This window comes from Hemitrygon akajei, chromosome 17 (genome assembly GCF_048418815.1).
Source record: "Hemitrygon akajei chromosome 17, sHemAka1.3, whole genome shotgun sequence".
In the NCBI taxonomy this organism is placed as follows: domain Eukaryota; kingdom Metazoa; phylum Chordata; class Chondrichthyes; order Myliobatiformes; family Dasyatidae; genus Hemitrygon; species Hemitrygon akajei.
In genome coordinates, this window is record NC_133140.1 from 61,079,712 (window position 1) to 61,093,367 (window position 13,656).

General features: G+C 38.6%; 1 protein-coding gene across 3 annotated transcripts in view; it reads left to right on the forward strand.

Annotated features, from left to right (window-relative positions):
- wwp2 (WW domain containing E3 ubiquitin protein ligase 2) overlaps positions 1 to 13,656 on the forward strand; it is a 172,115-nt gene that overhangs the window by 69,107 nt on the left and 89,352 nt on the right. For all 3 annotated transcript variants that reach the window (XM_073070281.1, XM_073070280.1, XM_073070279.1), the window contains exons 7-8: positions 6,788 to 6,915; positions 8,554 to 8,803. In XM_073070281.1, coding sequence (XP_072926382.1) covers positions 6,788 to 6,915; positions 8,554 to 8,803 — 378 coding nt within the window. The remainder of the gene's footprint in view (positions 1 to 6,787; positions 6,916 to 8,553; positions 8,804 to 13,656) is intronic.

Here is a 13,656-nt window from a genome sequence, read left to right on the forward strand (position 1 = left end):
GGCCTGGACAGCTTGCGGTTGTTGAGGGAACAATGAATTCAAAATATTCTGTAAAACATCAAGACATTCTACTGGAGTATGTCAGAGCAGCAGTCCATCATCTGAAGCTTAATAGAAGCTGGATGATACAACATGACAATGATCCAAAATGCAAGAGTAAATCAACAACAGAATGGTTTAAAAAGAGGAAAAGTTGTGTTTTGGAATGGCCAAGTCAGAGTCTAGACCTTAATTCAATGGCAGTGCTGTAGTACGACCTGAAGTGGGCTGTTCATGCAAGGTATCCCAGAAATATTGATGAACTGAAACAGTTTTGTATGGAGGAATGGTCCAAAATTCCTCCTCGCTGTTCTGCAAGTCAGATAGCAGCTACTGGAAACATTTGGTGGAGGTTATTGCTGCTAAAAGAGGTTCTATCAGTTATTAAATATAAGAGTTTACATACTTTTTCCAGCCTGGACTGTGAATGATTGAACAATGTATTCAATAAAGACATAAGTACAATCGTTTGTGTTATTAGTTTAGGAAGACTCTGTCTATTATTGTGACTTAGATGAGTATCAGACCACGTTTTATGAGTAATTAATACAGAAAACCAGGTAACTGCAAAGGGTCCACAAACCTTTTCTTGCAACTGTATTTGCACATTCAATTGTCAAACCTCATTCACACTCGACCCAGTTATAAAATCAAAAGCCACATCACTTACACTTATCTTATTACTGATCACATTCAACTGAAAATGGGTGTTCCACAAAGTGCATCTGGCCCCTGTATGACTGCCTATGTATTGGGTGCTAAACCCTGTGATGTGTCAACAAGCCTAAAATCAAATGATGAACTAAGGAAAATGCAGATTCCAGATATAATTTTGTAATTTTCTTCGTCCTGTCACCCTCCACATGGCCTGCAGTGCAGCATGGTTCAGCAGTGCAATTACGTTGCTTATTGTTAATTTACCCACAGCAAGTTAGATTGCTCTGGGAAAGAAACTTGCATTTCTTTTACATTTTTTCTGTACATCAGTTACATAGTCAGAACAATATTTTGTGAAAGTTTTGTCTTGAAATTCATTTATTTTTATTTAAAATGATACTTTGATTTTAAGTAGCTCTGGGAGTAGATTAAATCTTTTAAAATGATGAACTTAGTTGTATATCTTTATAGAAACAGTCATAGACGACTGTGTCCCCACAAAATCATTCAGTCTTCCCCAGCAAGAAGCCCTGAAATCGGTCAGATCAGTGGCATTCAGGTCAAAGAGACAAGAGGTCCAGGTACGATCTCCAGAAAGCCATCTCTTGTGCAAAGTGGCAATTCCAGACTTAACTTGGATCACTGAATGATGCTTGACAGCTGTGGCGGGCTTCAATGTTATTACCTCTTACAAAGTGAAACCAAGTGACATTGGTGACAACAAGGCTTCGTTCCCAGATGAACTCAGTACTTTCTATATTTGCTTTAACCATCATGAGCACCCACAGCCCCTGATGACCCTGTGATTTCAGTCTGTGAGGCTGGCGTGAGAGTGTCATTCTGGAAGGTGAACCCACGGAAAGTATCCAACCCAGACGAGGTACCTGGCCAAGTTCTAAAGTCATGTCCTGATCAACTGGCTGGAGTGTTCACTGATACTTTAACCTCTCACTTTGACAGTCAGAGGTACGCACCTGCTTCAAGCAGGCTTCAATTATACCAGTACCTAAGAACAATGTGGTAGCCTGCCTCAATGACTATCGTCCATTAGCACTTACATCCAATTTAATGAAGTGCTTTGGGAGGTTGGTAATGAAACATATCAACTCCTGTCTGAGAGGGGACTTGGGTCTACTCCAATTTACCTACTGACACTACATGTCCACAGCAACTGCCATTTTATTTGCTCTTCTCTCAACCCTGGAACATCTGGATAGCAAAGGTGCATACATCAGGATGCTCTTTATTGACTACAGCTTGGCATTCAATACTATAATTCCCTCAAAGCTAATCAATAAGTTTCAAGACCTTGGTCTCAATACCTCCTTGTGGACTAGACCATCGATTTCCTAGCTTGTAGAATCCATTCAGTTCAGATTGGCAGCAACATCTCCTCCATAATCTCTCTCAGCACAGATGCACCACAAGGCTGTGCGCTTAGCCCCCCGCTCTAATCGCTTTATACTTGTGACAGTGTGGCTAAGCACAGCTCCAACAAAATATATTAAAGTTTGCTGACAACACCACTGTCATTGGCCAAATCAAAGGTGGTGACATATCAGCAGATAGGAGGGAGATTGAAAATCTGGCTGAGTGGTGCCACAACAACAATCTCTCATTTAATATCAGCAAGACCAGGGAGCTAATTATTGACTTCAGGAGAAGGAAACCAGAGGTCCATGAGCCAGTCCACATCGGGGGATCCTCTGTGTTATCATTTCAGAGGATCTGTCCTGGGCCTAGCACATAAGTGCAATTTCGAAGAAAGTGCCTGTGCTTTGAAGTTTGCAAAGATTTGGTATGACATCTAAAAACTTTGATGAACTTTTATGTGTGTACCCTTGAATACCCTTGAATGGAAAATCCTATAAAAGTTGGTGGATGTGGTTCAGTCCATCACGGGTACAACACTCCCCATCATTGAGCACATTTCACAGAATGCTGTCGAAGGAAAGCAGCATTCATCATCAAGGACCACCACCATCCAGGCCATGTTCTCCTCTCACTGCTGCCATCAAGAAGAAGGTACAGGAGTCTCAGGACCCACATCACCAGGTTCAGGAACATTTATTACCCCTCACCCATCAGGCTCTTAAACTAGAGCGGATAACTTTAATCAGTTTCACTCACCCCATCAGTGAAATATTCCCACTATCTATGGACTCACTTTCAATTACTCTTCATTTCATGTTCTTAATATTTATTGTTAATTAATTTATTATTTTTATTATTTTTCTCTTTTATATTTGCACAGTTTGTTGTCTCTTGCACATTGATTGCTTGCCTGCCCTGTTGGGTGCGGTCTGTCATTGATTCTGTTGTGTTTATTGGATTTGTTATGTAAGCCTGCAAGAAAACATACCTCAGGGTTGTATATGGTGACATATATGTACCTTGAGAATAAATTTGCATTGAACTTAATTATTTGTGATAGATATATAGAGCAGGCATTTAAAATGTAAAATCTTGCTTGGGTAAGATGCATTAACTGCATGCTGCTGTCAGTAATATTTTATTAACATCAAGACTTTGCTTTGGGTTGTTGTTTGATTTACCTTCCATAACCAGGATCTACTATTTTTGTTCTGCTTTTGGACCACATAAGCATCTTCTCAGTGTAATGTATATGAGTGAAAGGTTCTGCAAGGGGCTTTAAGTTTTCACAATATTTTTATTGTATCAGTCAAATCCACACCAGATATTGAAATGAGAACTTTCAAATGAAAATATGAATGATTTCAAATTCATTGAACTATGATTTCAATAATGAAAATTCACAAAGGTATTGTATACACATATACTTTAATTACTCTGTGTATCCATGCTGCCTTTCTTTAATGAAGATATTATATTTGTTGTAGTCTGGTCATCTGGAAGACTTAAGTATCTCTATCAGTGCTTGACCAATCTCCTCCCCTGCCTGCCCTGTATTTCATCAGCCCCAGAGGTGTTATCCATCATTAAGGTCACTAAGGGAAATAAATCTCCATTTTAATGTAAGGTGTTGAAGAATTTCACATTTCCTTCTCTGAATGCTAGAACTACATGCTCTTCTCCTTGTTGAATGCAGGTAAAAACTATTCATACTGCTGTCCCGAAATGGATATCTAAAAGGCTCTATTCTTCTCCTAATTCTCCTTTTGTCCTAAAACTACTTCTAAAATGCTTATGTTTTTCATTAATCTTGTTCATCCTCCTCTTTGCTCTTCTAGTTTTTTAAGAAATATCCCAACACTTCCTGCAGTTCTGAATGGCTGTACCTGTAATAGACTGCCATTTTTATCCAGCCCTTCATATCCCTTGATATCTAGGGTTTCTTAACTGTATCATCTTCTTACCTATATCTATAAGTAACTTCTTCCAGCCTACATTGGCCATTTCCTGTCTCATGGTATTGAAGTTGATCTTCCCCCATTTCAGACCATATTCCTGGACCATACTTACCCCCATCCTTAACTACCCTGAAAATTAGTGATGTTATGGTCACTTTCTCCAAGATGCTCTCCCACTTTCCCTGGTATATTCTGAAAAATTACTTAATGTACTGTCTTAATAGCATGCATTGGTATTCATGTGGTCACAGCAGGCCATAAACTGTTTCGTATCAATAAGTAAGTTGTTACCTCTGACATGCAAAAAATGATAGACTGTGGTATTGTTTCACAAAAATACAACTGCAGATGCTGTGGATCAAAGAATACGCACACGACGCTGGAAGAACTCAGCAGGTCAGGCAGCATCCGTGAGAAAAGAGTAGCCAATATTTCGGGCCGAGACCCTTCATCAGGAATGGGGGGGAAGAGAGGGCCGAAGCCCAGTAATAGAGATAGGGGAGGGGGAAGGGCTAGAGGCGCCAGGTGGAGAACCAATCAGAGGAAAGATAAAGGGGGGGGGGAGGGGATAAGCATGAAAGAACTGTGGAGGTAAAGGAGCAGAAAGTTGAAAGGGGAGAGAGGCAGAGAGGGACCTAGGATAGGGGAAGGGGGAGGGGGAGGGAATTACCGGAAATTGGAGAATTCAATGTTCATACCACCAGGCTGGAGGCTACCCAGACGGTAGATGAGGTGTTTCTCCTCCAACCTGAGTTTGGCCTCATCGTGGCAATGTTATCATGGTATTGTTTCACTGTTTATGGATGATCAAATTTATAATTGCATATAGTGTAGTTTAATCATTTTGGAATATTTGAGGTTAATAATGTTGCTGAAGAGAACATCTAAGTTAAAACTGGGTCATTTATAGTAGGATGAAAATAAATGCAGAAAGTAAAGCATCCAAAATAACCTTTCTTGGCTTTCAGAACTGTAATTGAACTACACTTGTCAGTACTGGGTGAAACATAATTTATTCACAGATGAATGTTGATGATTTATGTTGTTTGTTTGTTTATGCGTGTCAAATAAATTTATGGCTATTCACCAGCATAATTACACCTCGGCAAAGTGGAATGAGGATTGCTGTGTAATTTTCTTAACAGTAAACCTTCTGTTATTGATACTCCATCTGGTGGCAGAAGGCTAAGAACTTAATGGCTACTTACTTTTTAAAGCATGGGAGTTAGAATATGTAATGAGGGGTGAAATACTCAGGGTGGTTAAAATCAAGGAATGAAACAAAGTCAGATGGATACAGTTCAGAAGAAGCCCGTAGTCCCAATCCTTTTTCTTTGATGAAGAAAAACCCGCAAGGAATTAAACAATTCTCATTGGCAATTTGTATATATTTTTAAAATGCAATATTGAAATAAGTGAGCTCAGATATTTCAGGACACTGCAATACAAACTCATTGACAAGTTACAGAATAGAATATAGCTTACAAAATGAACTTAATCATCAAATATCTTAATATAAAGTCAAAATCTGAAGTTACTCTGCATACTTTTGATAATTAGATCCCTTAAAAGGAAAAAAACTGTTGTTTCTTTTAATCAACCTATTTAAATCTACAGTATTTCAAAGGAATGAAATTGTGATCTTATCCAGAATTTGTTGTATTAATAAAGTATTGACATAGATAACCCAAAAACAAAAGCTAATTTCACGTACGTTAGATATATTTATCTGTACGGAGGATTGATGACTGTATCGTTAAGGTTGCAATTGTTGAGGCAGTAGTCAGCAGTGTGGTTGATAGTGTTTTTATACCTAGCATTACATCGTATATTTTCCTTTATGCATAATCATATTATCTGCATATAAATATGGCATATAAAATGGTATTTCCTTGTACCTTTTCACCTAATTCAAAGGGAGCTTGACAGAATTGATGCAGAGAAAGTATTTCCTGTGGTGGATTAATATAGAATTAGAGGACATTAGCTTTAGGATAATGGGTAGGAATTTCTTCTCCATGTTGGAGGAATTATTACGCTTTCCAGAGATTGGTTATTTAATTTCTAGTGGGTGACTAGCAGGTGGCTTTTTGAGGGAATGCAAACCCTTTTGAATGCAGTGCCGCAAAGTGTTTGGTAGCGCTCCCTTCAAGGGTGAAGCATGTAGTCCTAGCATGGCCTTTTGCTTTTCCTTGCCGTTTATTGCTTGGATAGAAAGAAATATATTGAGCTTTCTCTGAAAAGAGTATTAATAACTATTCTTATAAATCTGTAGCAAATTGAGAAAGCAATTTTAAACTGGAAGGAGCCCAATGGCCTTCATAGACATCGACAATGAGGTCTTGGACTCCTAGGATGTTGCAGTTGTAATGGTTACCGGTGTCAGGTTTCATTGAGGATGTTCTAGCTATACTGCTCCTCTCTGATGTTCAAGGAAGAGACTTGACTGTTCAATGTCCTGTATGAATATACCTTGACAAAGAAAGTCGTTCTTTCATCCATCCCTTCTTCCTTGCTTGCTTCCAGCAGTTTTTGCAACTCTGCATGCTATGTTTCAAGGGGATTTTCAGGAGATGTACCTCTATTTTTGATTAGTTACTTTTTGTAGAAAACTTGACTTCAGATAAAGTAATATCTGCCTTGGAACTCTTGTTCATGGGTTCAACAGCACAGATCTGAGGGGAGTTAAAAGTTAGACTTCTGATGTGCATGAGATGAAATCATTCATGAAGTTCTGATGTTTTCTGTTTCTCTTTCAGGGCTTCTGCTGGTACTGTGCAAGGTAATGTAGTTATTGGGGATAACGCAGTGAATGGGGTAGATAATGACGATAAACAAAAACATGCATCCAGGATACCTTCACATCTCTTGAGCCAAAGCGGAATAGGCAAGTACTGTTGAAATTCCATGTCTTTTCTAGACTTACGTGAGCTGTGCTGATAATTTTTTTGTTCTGCTATTGTAATAAAATTAAATAATTTTCTTTATTAAGTAACGTCTGCCAACCCATTATTCTTCTTTCTGGAAAGAAGTCTACAAAGAAGAATAGTGTATTTATAGATAAATATTCATATTTTTCTAATGGAAAAAGTTTAAGCTATTTAATTGCAAACTATTTCAACTTATTCACAAAGTAGGTTTAATAATTATTATAACTTTATCCAAGCATTGTATTTTCCATTATACTGAGGGATTTGATACTTGTTTAAAAAAGAATTTTATTTAACAAATTCACTAAAAACAAAATGACTTGAGTTCTACTGTTCTTGTCTTGTTCATTGCCAATATTATAATTGGATTATATTTAACGTACTTATAACTTGATAATGTTATGCTGTTGTAGTGTCTGTTATAGTCTGAGGTGATTGCAAAATGTTTTTAAGCTAATAAGTGCTTTAGAAGTGTTGAAACCTTTGTATTGTTAGAAATATGACAAATTTTTATATAAAAGCACTGTCAAAAATGAGTTCACATTTTAGTGATTTTGATTGAGCTTTCCATATTGGCAAGGACACTGGAGACAACTCCCTTGCAGTCAAAGTAGTGCTGTGGAATCTTTTACATCTCCCTGAAATGGCAGGCAGATAAGGACATTCAAAATGTAGTTTCTCCAACAGAGTCAAGCATGCTCTCAATTTTGTAACGAAGTGGCAGCCTAGATGGCTGTCAACTGGATGACAATTAATTCTTAGATAAGAATTAAACATGTTAATGACATTTATTTATTCAATTGCATTTGACTTTTGGACAAATTTCCTCAAAACCATTGTAACAGATACAAATGCTGGAGGAGCTTAGCGGGCCAGGCAGCATCTATGGAAAAGAGTAAGCCGTCGACATTTCGGGTCAAGACCCTTCCCCTGGAAAAAAAGACGAGAAGTCAGCATGAGAAGTGGGGGGAGGGGAGGAGGAAGTACAAGATGGTGGGTGATAGTTTAACGTAGCTGACAAAAAGGCAGGCATAGCTGGGACCTATGTGAATTCCCATGGCTACACCTTTTGGTTTCATTTTATGAATTCATATTGTAAATTGATTTTGGTGTAAGATTCTAAACAGTGCTCACATTTCCTTTTTATTTTATTAAAATACTCAAACCAAACAAAAAGCATAAAGTAACACTAATCCTGAAATCATGTTATTGTACAAGTGATTCTACCGTGGATCAGATGAACTGAATTCCCATGCGTTGTCTAAACCAGTGACTTTCCATTGTGCAGAGCTTGCTCATTGGAGGGAAAAGTTGAAGTCTAATTTTGCTTAATAATATCAGCAAGAAGCAAAAATATATTACTAAAAACAAAGTACAGTATAATTTATGGCCTTTTCACAAAATCTTAATATTTGTCTTTGATGTCATAATTGTCAGTTAAGGTGGTAAGAAGTAATTAACTGCGCTGAACATAGCACTAAATGTCTAAAGCATTTATTTTCAACATGTAATTTTATTGTAAACTTGATTGCTAGGAAATGATTTAATGAGCAATCTTCCATTCAACCAGTGTGTTTATTTTAATATAATTTCAGTGAATGGCGGGATTACTTCAAATGAAAGTGACAATAGCAACCGAAATAATGCATCAAATCCTGCAGCCACTCCAGCCATTACACTTCCCTCTGCTGAAGCACTTCCCTCAGCCTCAGTCACCAGTTCTTCAACCACTAGCACGACAAGTTCCATGAGTTCATCTGCTGTGGGGCAGATGGCAGAAGAAGGTTCTGCCCTGACAGAACTGTCTCAGGCACTAGTCCAAAACCTGGAAGCGCTACCTCCTGGGTAAGGAAGCTGGAAAGTTTTTTTTCATTAAGCAAATATTCGCAGACTTTACCATTCACTGGGAAATAAACAGCTCCTCTATTAATAGGTTTGGTTACTGAATGGAAAATTGTCAGCAGTCATGTTATACTCAGCCACTGGGTGATAAAACCGTTACTCAAAGGATATGAGGAATTTTAACCAGTTAAACTGTGAATACTCCATTGTACAGTTACAGAACAATACTTCTATATACAGTTTGAATTCAACAGTGTGCTCAGATATTTGTTGATTAAGTACTTGGTTTTCTTTTAAATACTTACAGAAAGTTAATTCTCAGAGTGTATATCTTGCTGGCAAGACTGAGGTTTATTGCCCACACCCAGTTTGTCTGAGAAGGCGGGTCTGATCTTCGTACACTTCTCCTGTGTTGGAGTCTGGTGTAAATGATTGATATGTTCAGCCATTTTAGTGAGCATTTTATAATAAAGCACACTGGTGTTGTACTGAGTGTGACAGAACAGGTTGGCAAAGCTAATTCTCCCGCTAATCTTGCCCCTTTGCCTGGTTTGTCACTCTAGTCAAAACAATCCTTTCAGTTAACATGCTCTACTGGTTTATGATTCATAACAGTAACACAGACACAGATATTCTAGATATGAAACAATTTCACTTATTTTCACTCACACCACTGCATTGGTTTGTAGACAGCAGAATGGCCCCAAAAGACCCGAGGGACAGTTTGGGCGTCCTAAAATAATGCCTGGGTCAGTGGGAACAGGTGTACTATACCCAACACAGGCAACACCATGGGTGGGGAGGCATTATTCTTTTATATTCATCTTTTATATTATGTAGACACTGATCTATGGGTTTAACTAAGGCGTTTGTTGTGGAATAAACCTGTAGGATATGAGAATTCCTATTTAAAATGTTCCATTTCTGCATGTGGAATAATTACTATGGACTGGTTACATGATTATTCCCCCTCCCCCACCCCCAGGTTAACAATAGAATTTCCTGGTCCTTCTAGGCCAGGCAGAGGCAGATTAAAACCCTCAGTCTGGCGTTGCTAGATAGGTGTGGAGGTTGGAGTTGACGATTGGTGAGTAGTTAAATTGGAAAGTTAAAGGCAAAGTGTGTCATGGAGAAAGCCTCTGTGTATTTGTAAATTTTTGTACGCTTGTTTTTTTTTGTCTATTTGTAGCTTATTTTTTTTCTTCACAACCTCTGGGCAGCTTTGGCACTTTCTCCACCTGGCACTGAATAATACCCCTTGCACTGATGTGTTGTGGTGGCTTACCATCTGTTTTGTTTTCAACTGGTGACCCTCGTTGGGAATGCTTATCCACACCTGATAGCGAGGTGTGACAATGAGTCACAAATAAACTAGACTGGACCATAATGGCAGTTTTCTTTTCCTGAAAGGCATGATTGAATAAGTTGTTTGTTTCTTCAGTTGCTGTAAAACACTTCACTTCATGTAAGATAGTGATAATAAACCTGATTCCTACAATTGCATTTTATAGTCATGAGTTTTTATGTTACTGTAATTTTAAACAGTTCCAACAGAAAGTTGAGATAATCTGGGTTTCAGGTTTTGGATTGGCTTGTTTATGACCTTATGAACGAAATTAGGATTATCAAAGGAAGTGTGGGTGATTAAAAATTTAAAAAGGCGATATTATGGAGGCATTTGAGTTCAATCTCCCATGGCTTCTCCAGTATTACTCTGAGGATTCATCTCTTAAGTCCACTGCCTGGTCACAGCTGACATGGGCTTGGAGAGCCCCTTCTTTTCATTGCATATCTTTGGAATGGAATTTTTTTCCTACCATTTTAGGTTAAAGTTTTAATGCTTGTAAGCCGCTTATATATGTTTGTTAAGTATGCTTTTAAAATATTAACCCTATTTTTAATAGATTTTACATAAATTTTAATACTGTTTAAAAAAACTCAGTTTTGATAGAACCCAATACACCACCCATAGCTTTGTCGTCTGTTAGGAACTTCTATGGGTGTCTGGGTATGCCACTCAGTTCAATGAGGTATGGGATCTACTCACTGTCGAGACCTTGCTAAGTGACGATTGGTATGGGAAGGTACATGAATAGGAATGGGCAGGGACTGTGGGTGGTGATTTCTGGTGACAAGCCAAGTTACCATAAAAACCGATTTTATTTTCTCAAGCTGTTGAACAATTCATTCAGCAGGTCATGCAACATCTGTGGAGGGTGAAATGGATTTATTGTCCCATCATGTCAGTAACTGTCAGAAGTACGGGGTTCTCATGAAGTATAGTTAATTTGAAGCATTAATGCTGCTATAACTCTCCTCAGATTGCCTCCTGGGTATTCCCAGTACTTTCTGTTTTTATTGCCAAATTTGTTGGCATCTGCAGTTTTTTTTTGCATCAGTACGCTCTGACCGTGATTGGACGGAGTTGTTCATTGATGTTCTATTGGCTTGGCATGGGGGGGGGGGGGAGGGCAACCAAATTATTTATTTATTTATTTATCTATCTATTTATTTATTTAGAGACACAGTATGGAACAGGCCCTTCTGGCCCAGTGAACTGCAACACCCAGTAACTTCCCCTATATAAAACTAGCTTAGTCACAGCACAGTTTACAAGGACCGATGTTTTCTGCTATATATTGATAACCAGGAGGCCTCATGTAAAATTTTGAAAAATAAAAAATAAGGACCATGGTAACAAACCTCATGAGGGTGTAATTAGTGAGAGAGGAAAATAATACAGGGATTTGAGATGCCTTTTGGTAAGAAGAATGAAGAGAGGAAATGGGAGCAACACACACAAAATGCTGGAAGAACTCAGCAGGCCGAGCAACATCTATGGAAAAAAGCACAGTCGCATTTTGGGCCGAGACGTCGACTGTGCTTTTTTCCGTAGATGCTGCCGGGCCTGCTGAGTTCCTCCTGCATATTGTGTGTGTTGCTCAGATTTCCAGTATCTGCAGATTCTCTCCTGTTTGTGAAGAGAGGAAAGGGTGCACTATTGGAGCAGGAATTTCTTGAGAGGTCTATACAAAACTTTGAAGGTGTTCAGACCCATTAAGGAGGCTGTTAAAGAGCCACATGGATCCTAGGTTTTTAAATAGGAGCATAGTGTGCAACCTACTGTAAAAGTTCAGTAATAATGCCAAACATTTATGAAGCACGAGATGACTCCATCTCCAGGTATTTCTAATCATTATATTTCAAGATGGATGTTATGGGCTGAGAGAGAGGCAGAGGAGGTTTTATAAAACAATACTACACATCTTGTTAGGTGTGCAACAGAAGTTAGTCTCCTCTTTGCAGTGTATAGAAGGGTTTGAGAAGATCTGATGGAATGGTTCATAACCACAGTAATTAAAATAAATTTGTATCCAGTGACAGAAGGTTTAGGATCAGAGGGAGACTAATTGGACGGCTCAAAGTAAATTTCATTATCAGAGTACATACATGTCACTACATACAACCCTGAGATTCTTTTTCTGTGGGCATACTTAGCAAATTTGTAGAACAGTAACTGTAAACATCAGGAACTGTTAATTGTAAACAACTGTACAAATACTGATATAAATAAATAGCAATAAATATTGAGCATGAGATACAATATAGCATCCATCAATATAGCAATTTAAAGAATCCTTAAATGAGTGTAGCTATCCCCTTTTGTTCAAGAGCCTGATGATTGAGAGGTAGTAACTGTTCTTGAACCTGGTGGTGCGACTCCTGAGGTGCTTGTTCCTTCTACCTGATGGCAACGTGGACAGGGTGGTGAGGATCTTTGATGATGGATGCTGATTTTCCATGGCAACATTTCATGTAAATGTGCTTATTTGTTGGAAGGGTTTTTACCCGTGATGTACTAGGCCGAATCCACTACCTTTTTTTGTATTTTCTGCTCAAAGACATTGGTGTTCCCATACCAGGCCATAATGCAGTCAGTCAGCACACTTTCCACCATGCATCTATAGAAGTTTGCCAAAGTTTTTGATTGTATGCCAAACCTCCGCAGATTCCTGAGCTAGTAGGGCATTGTCATGCTTTCTTTACAATAATATGCTCTGAGATAGTGACACACAGGAATTTAAAGTTATTGACCTTCTCCACCTCTGATCCTCCAATGAGCACTGGTTTCCCTCTCCTGCAGTCTAGGATCATTTCTTTTGTTTTATTGACGTTGTGTGAAAGGTTGTTGTTATTACACCACTCAACCAAATTTTCAGTCACCTTCCTGTATTCTGATTCATCTCCATCTTTGATACAGCCCACAACAGTGGTGTCATCAGCAAACTTGTATATGGTATTGGAGCTGTACTTAGTCACACCGTCATGGGTGTAAAGCGAGGAGATCAGGGGACTAAGTACACATCCGTGTGGTGCTCCTGTTCTGATGGAGATTGTGGAGGGGATGTTTTTTGCCAATCTGAAGTGACGGGGGTCTACAAGTGAGGAAATCCAAGATCCAATTGTACAAAGGGGTATTAAAGCCCAGATATTGGAGTTTACTCATTAGTTTTGAGGGTATGATGAATGCATTACATCCTATTCTGTGCATTTTGTGTTAAGTATGTGTACATAACTATTCAGGTTGAGGTGTAACTGTATAGAAACGGCATGAGTACTACTCAGAACTATGAAATACTCAAAATTAAGTTGAATTCAGGAATCGATAAAGCTGTAATCGAGCTGTAATCGATAAAGAGTACCCTGATGCATGCATCTTTGCTGTTCAGGTTTTCCAGGGTTGTGTGAAGAGCCAACGAGATAGCATCAGTTGTAGGCCTGTTGCTTTGGTAGGCGAATTGGGACAGATCCCAGTCGCTATTCAGACAGGAGCTGATATGCCTTTCAAAACTCTT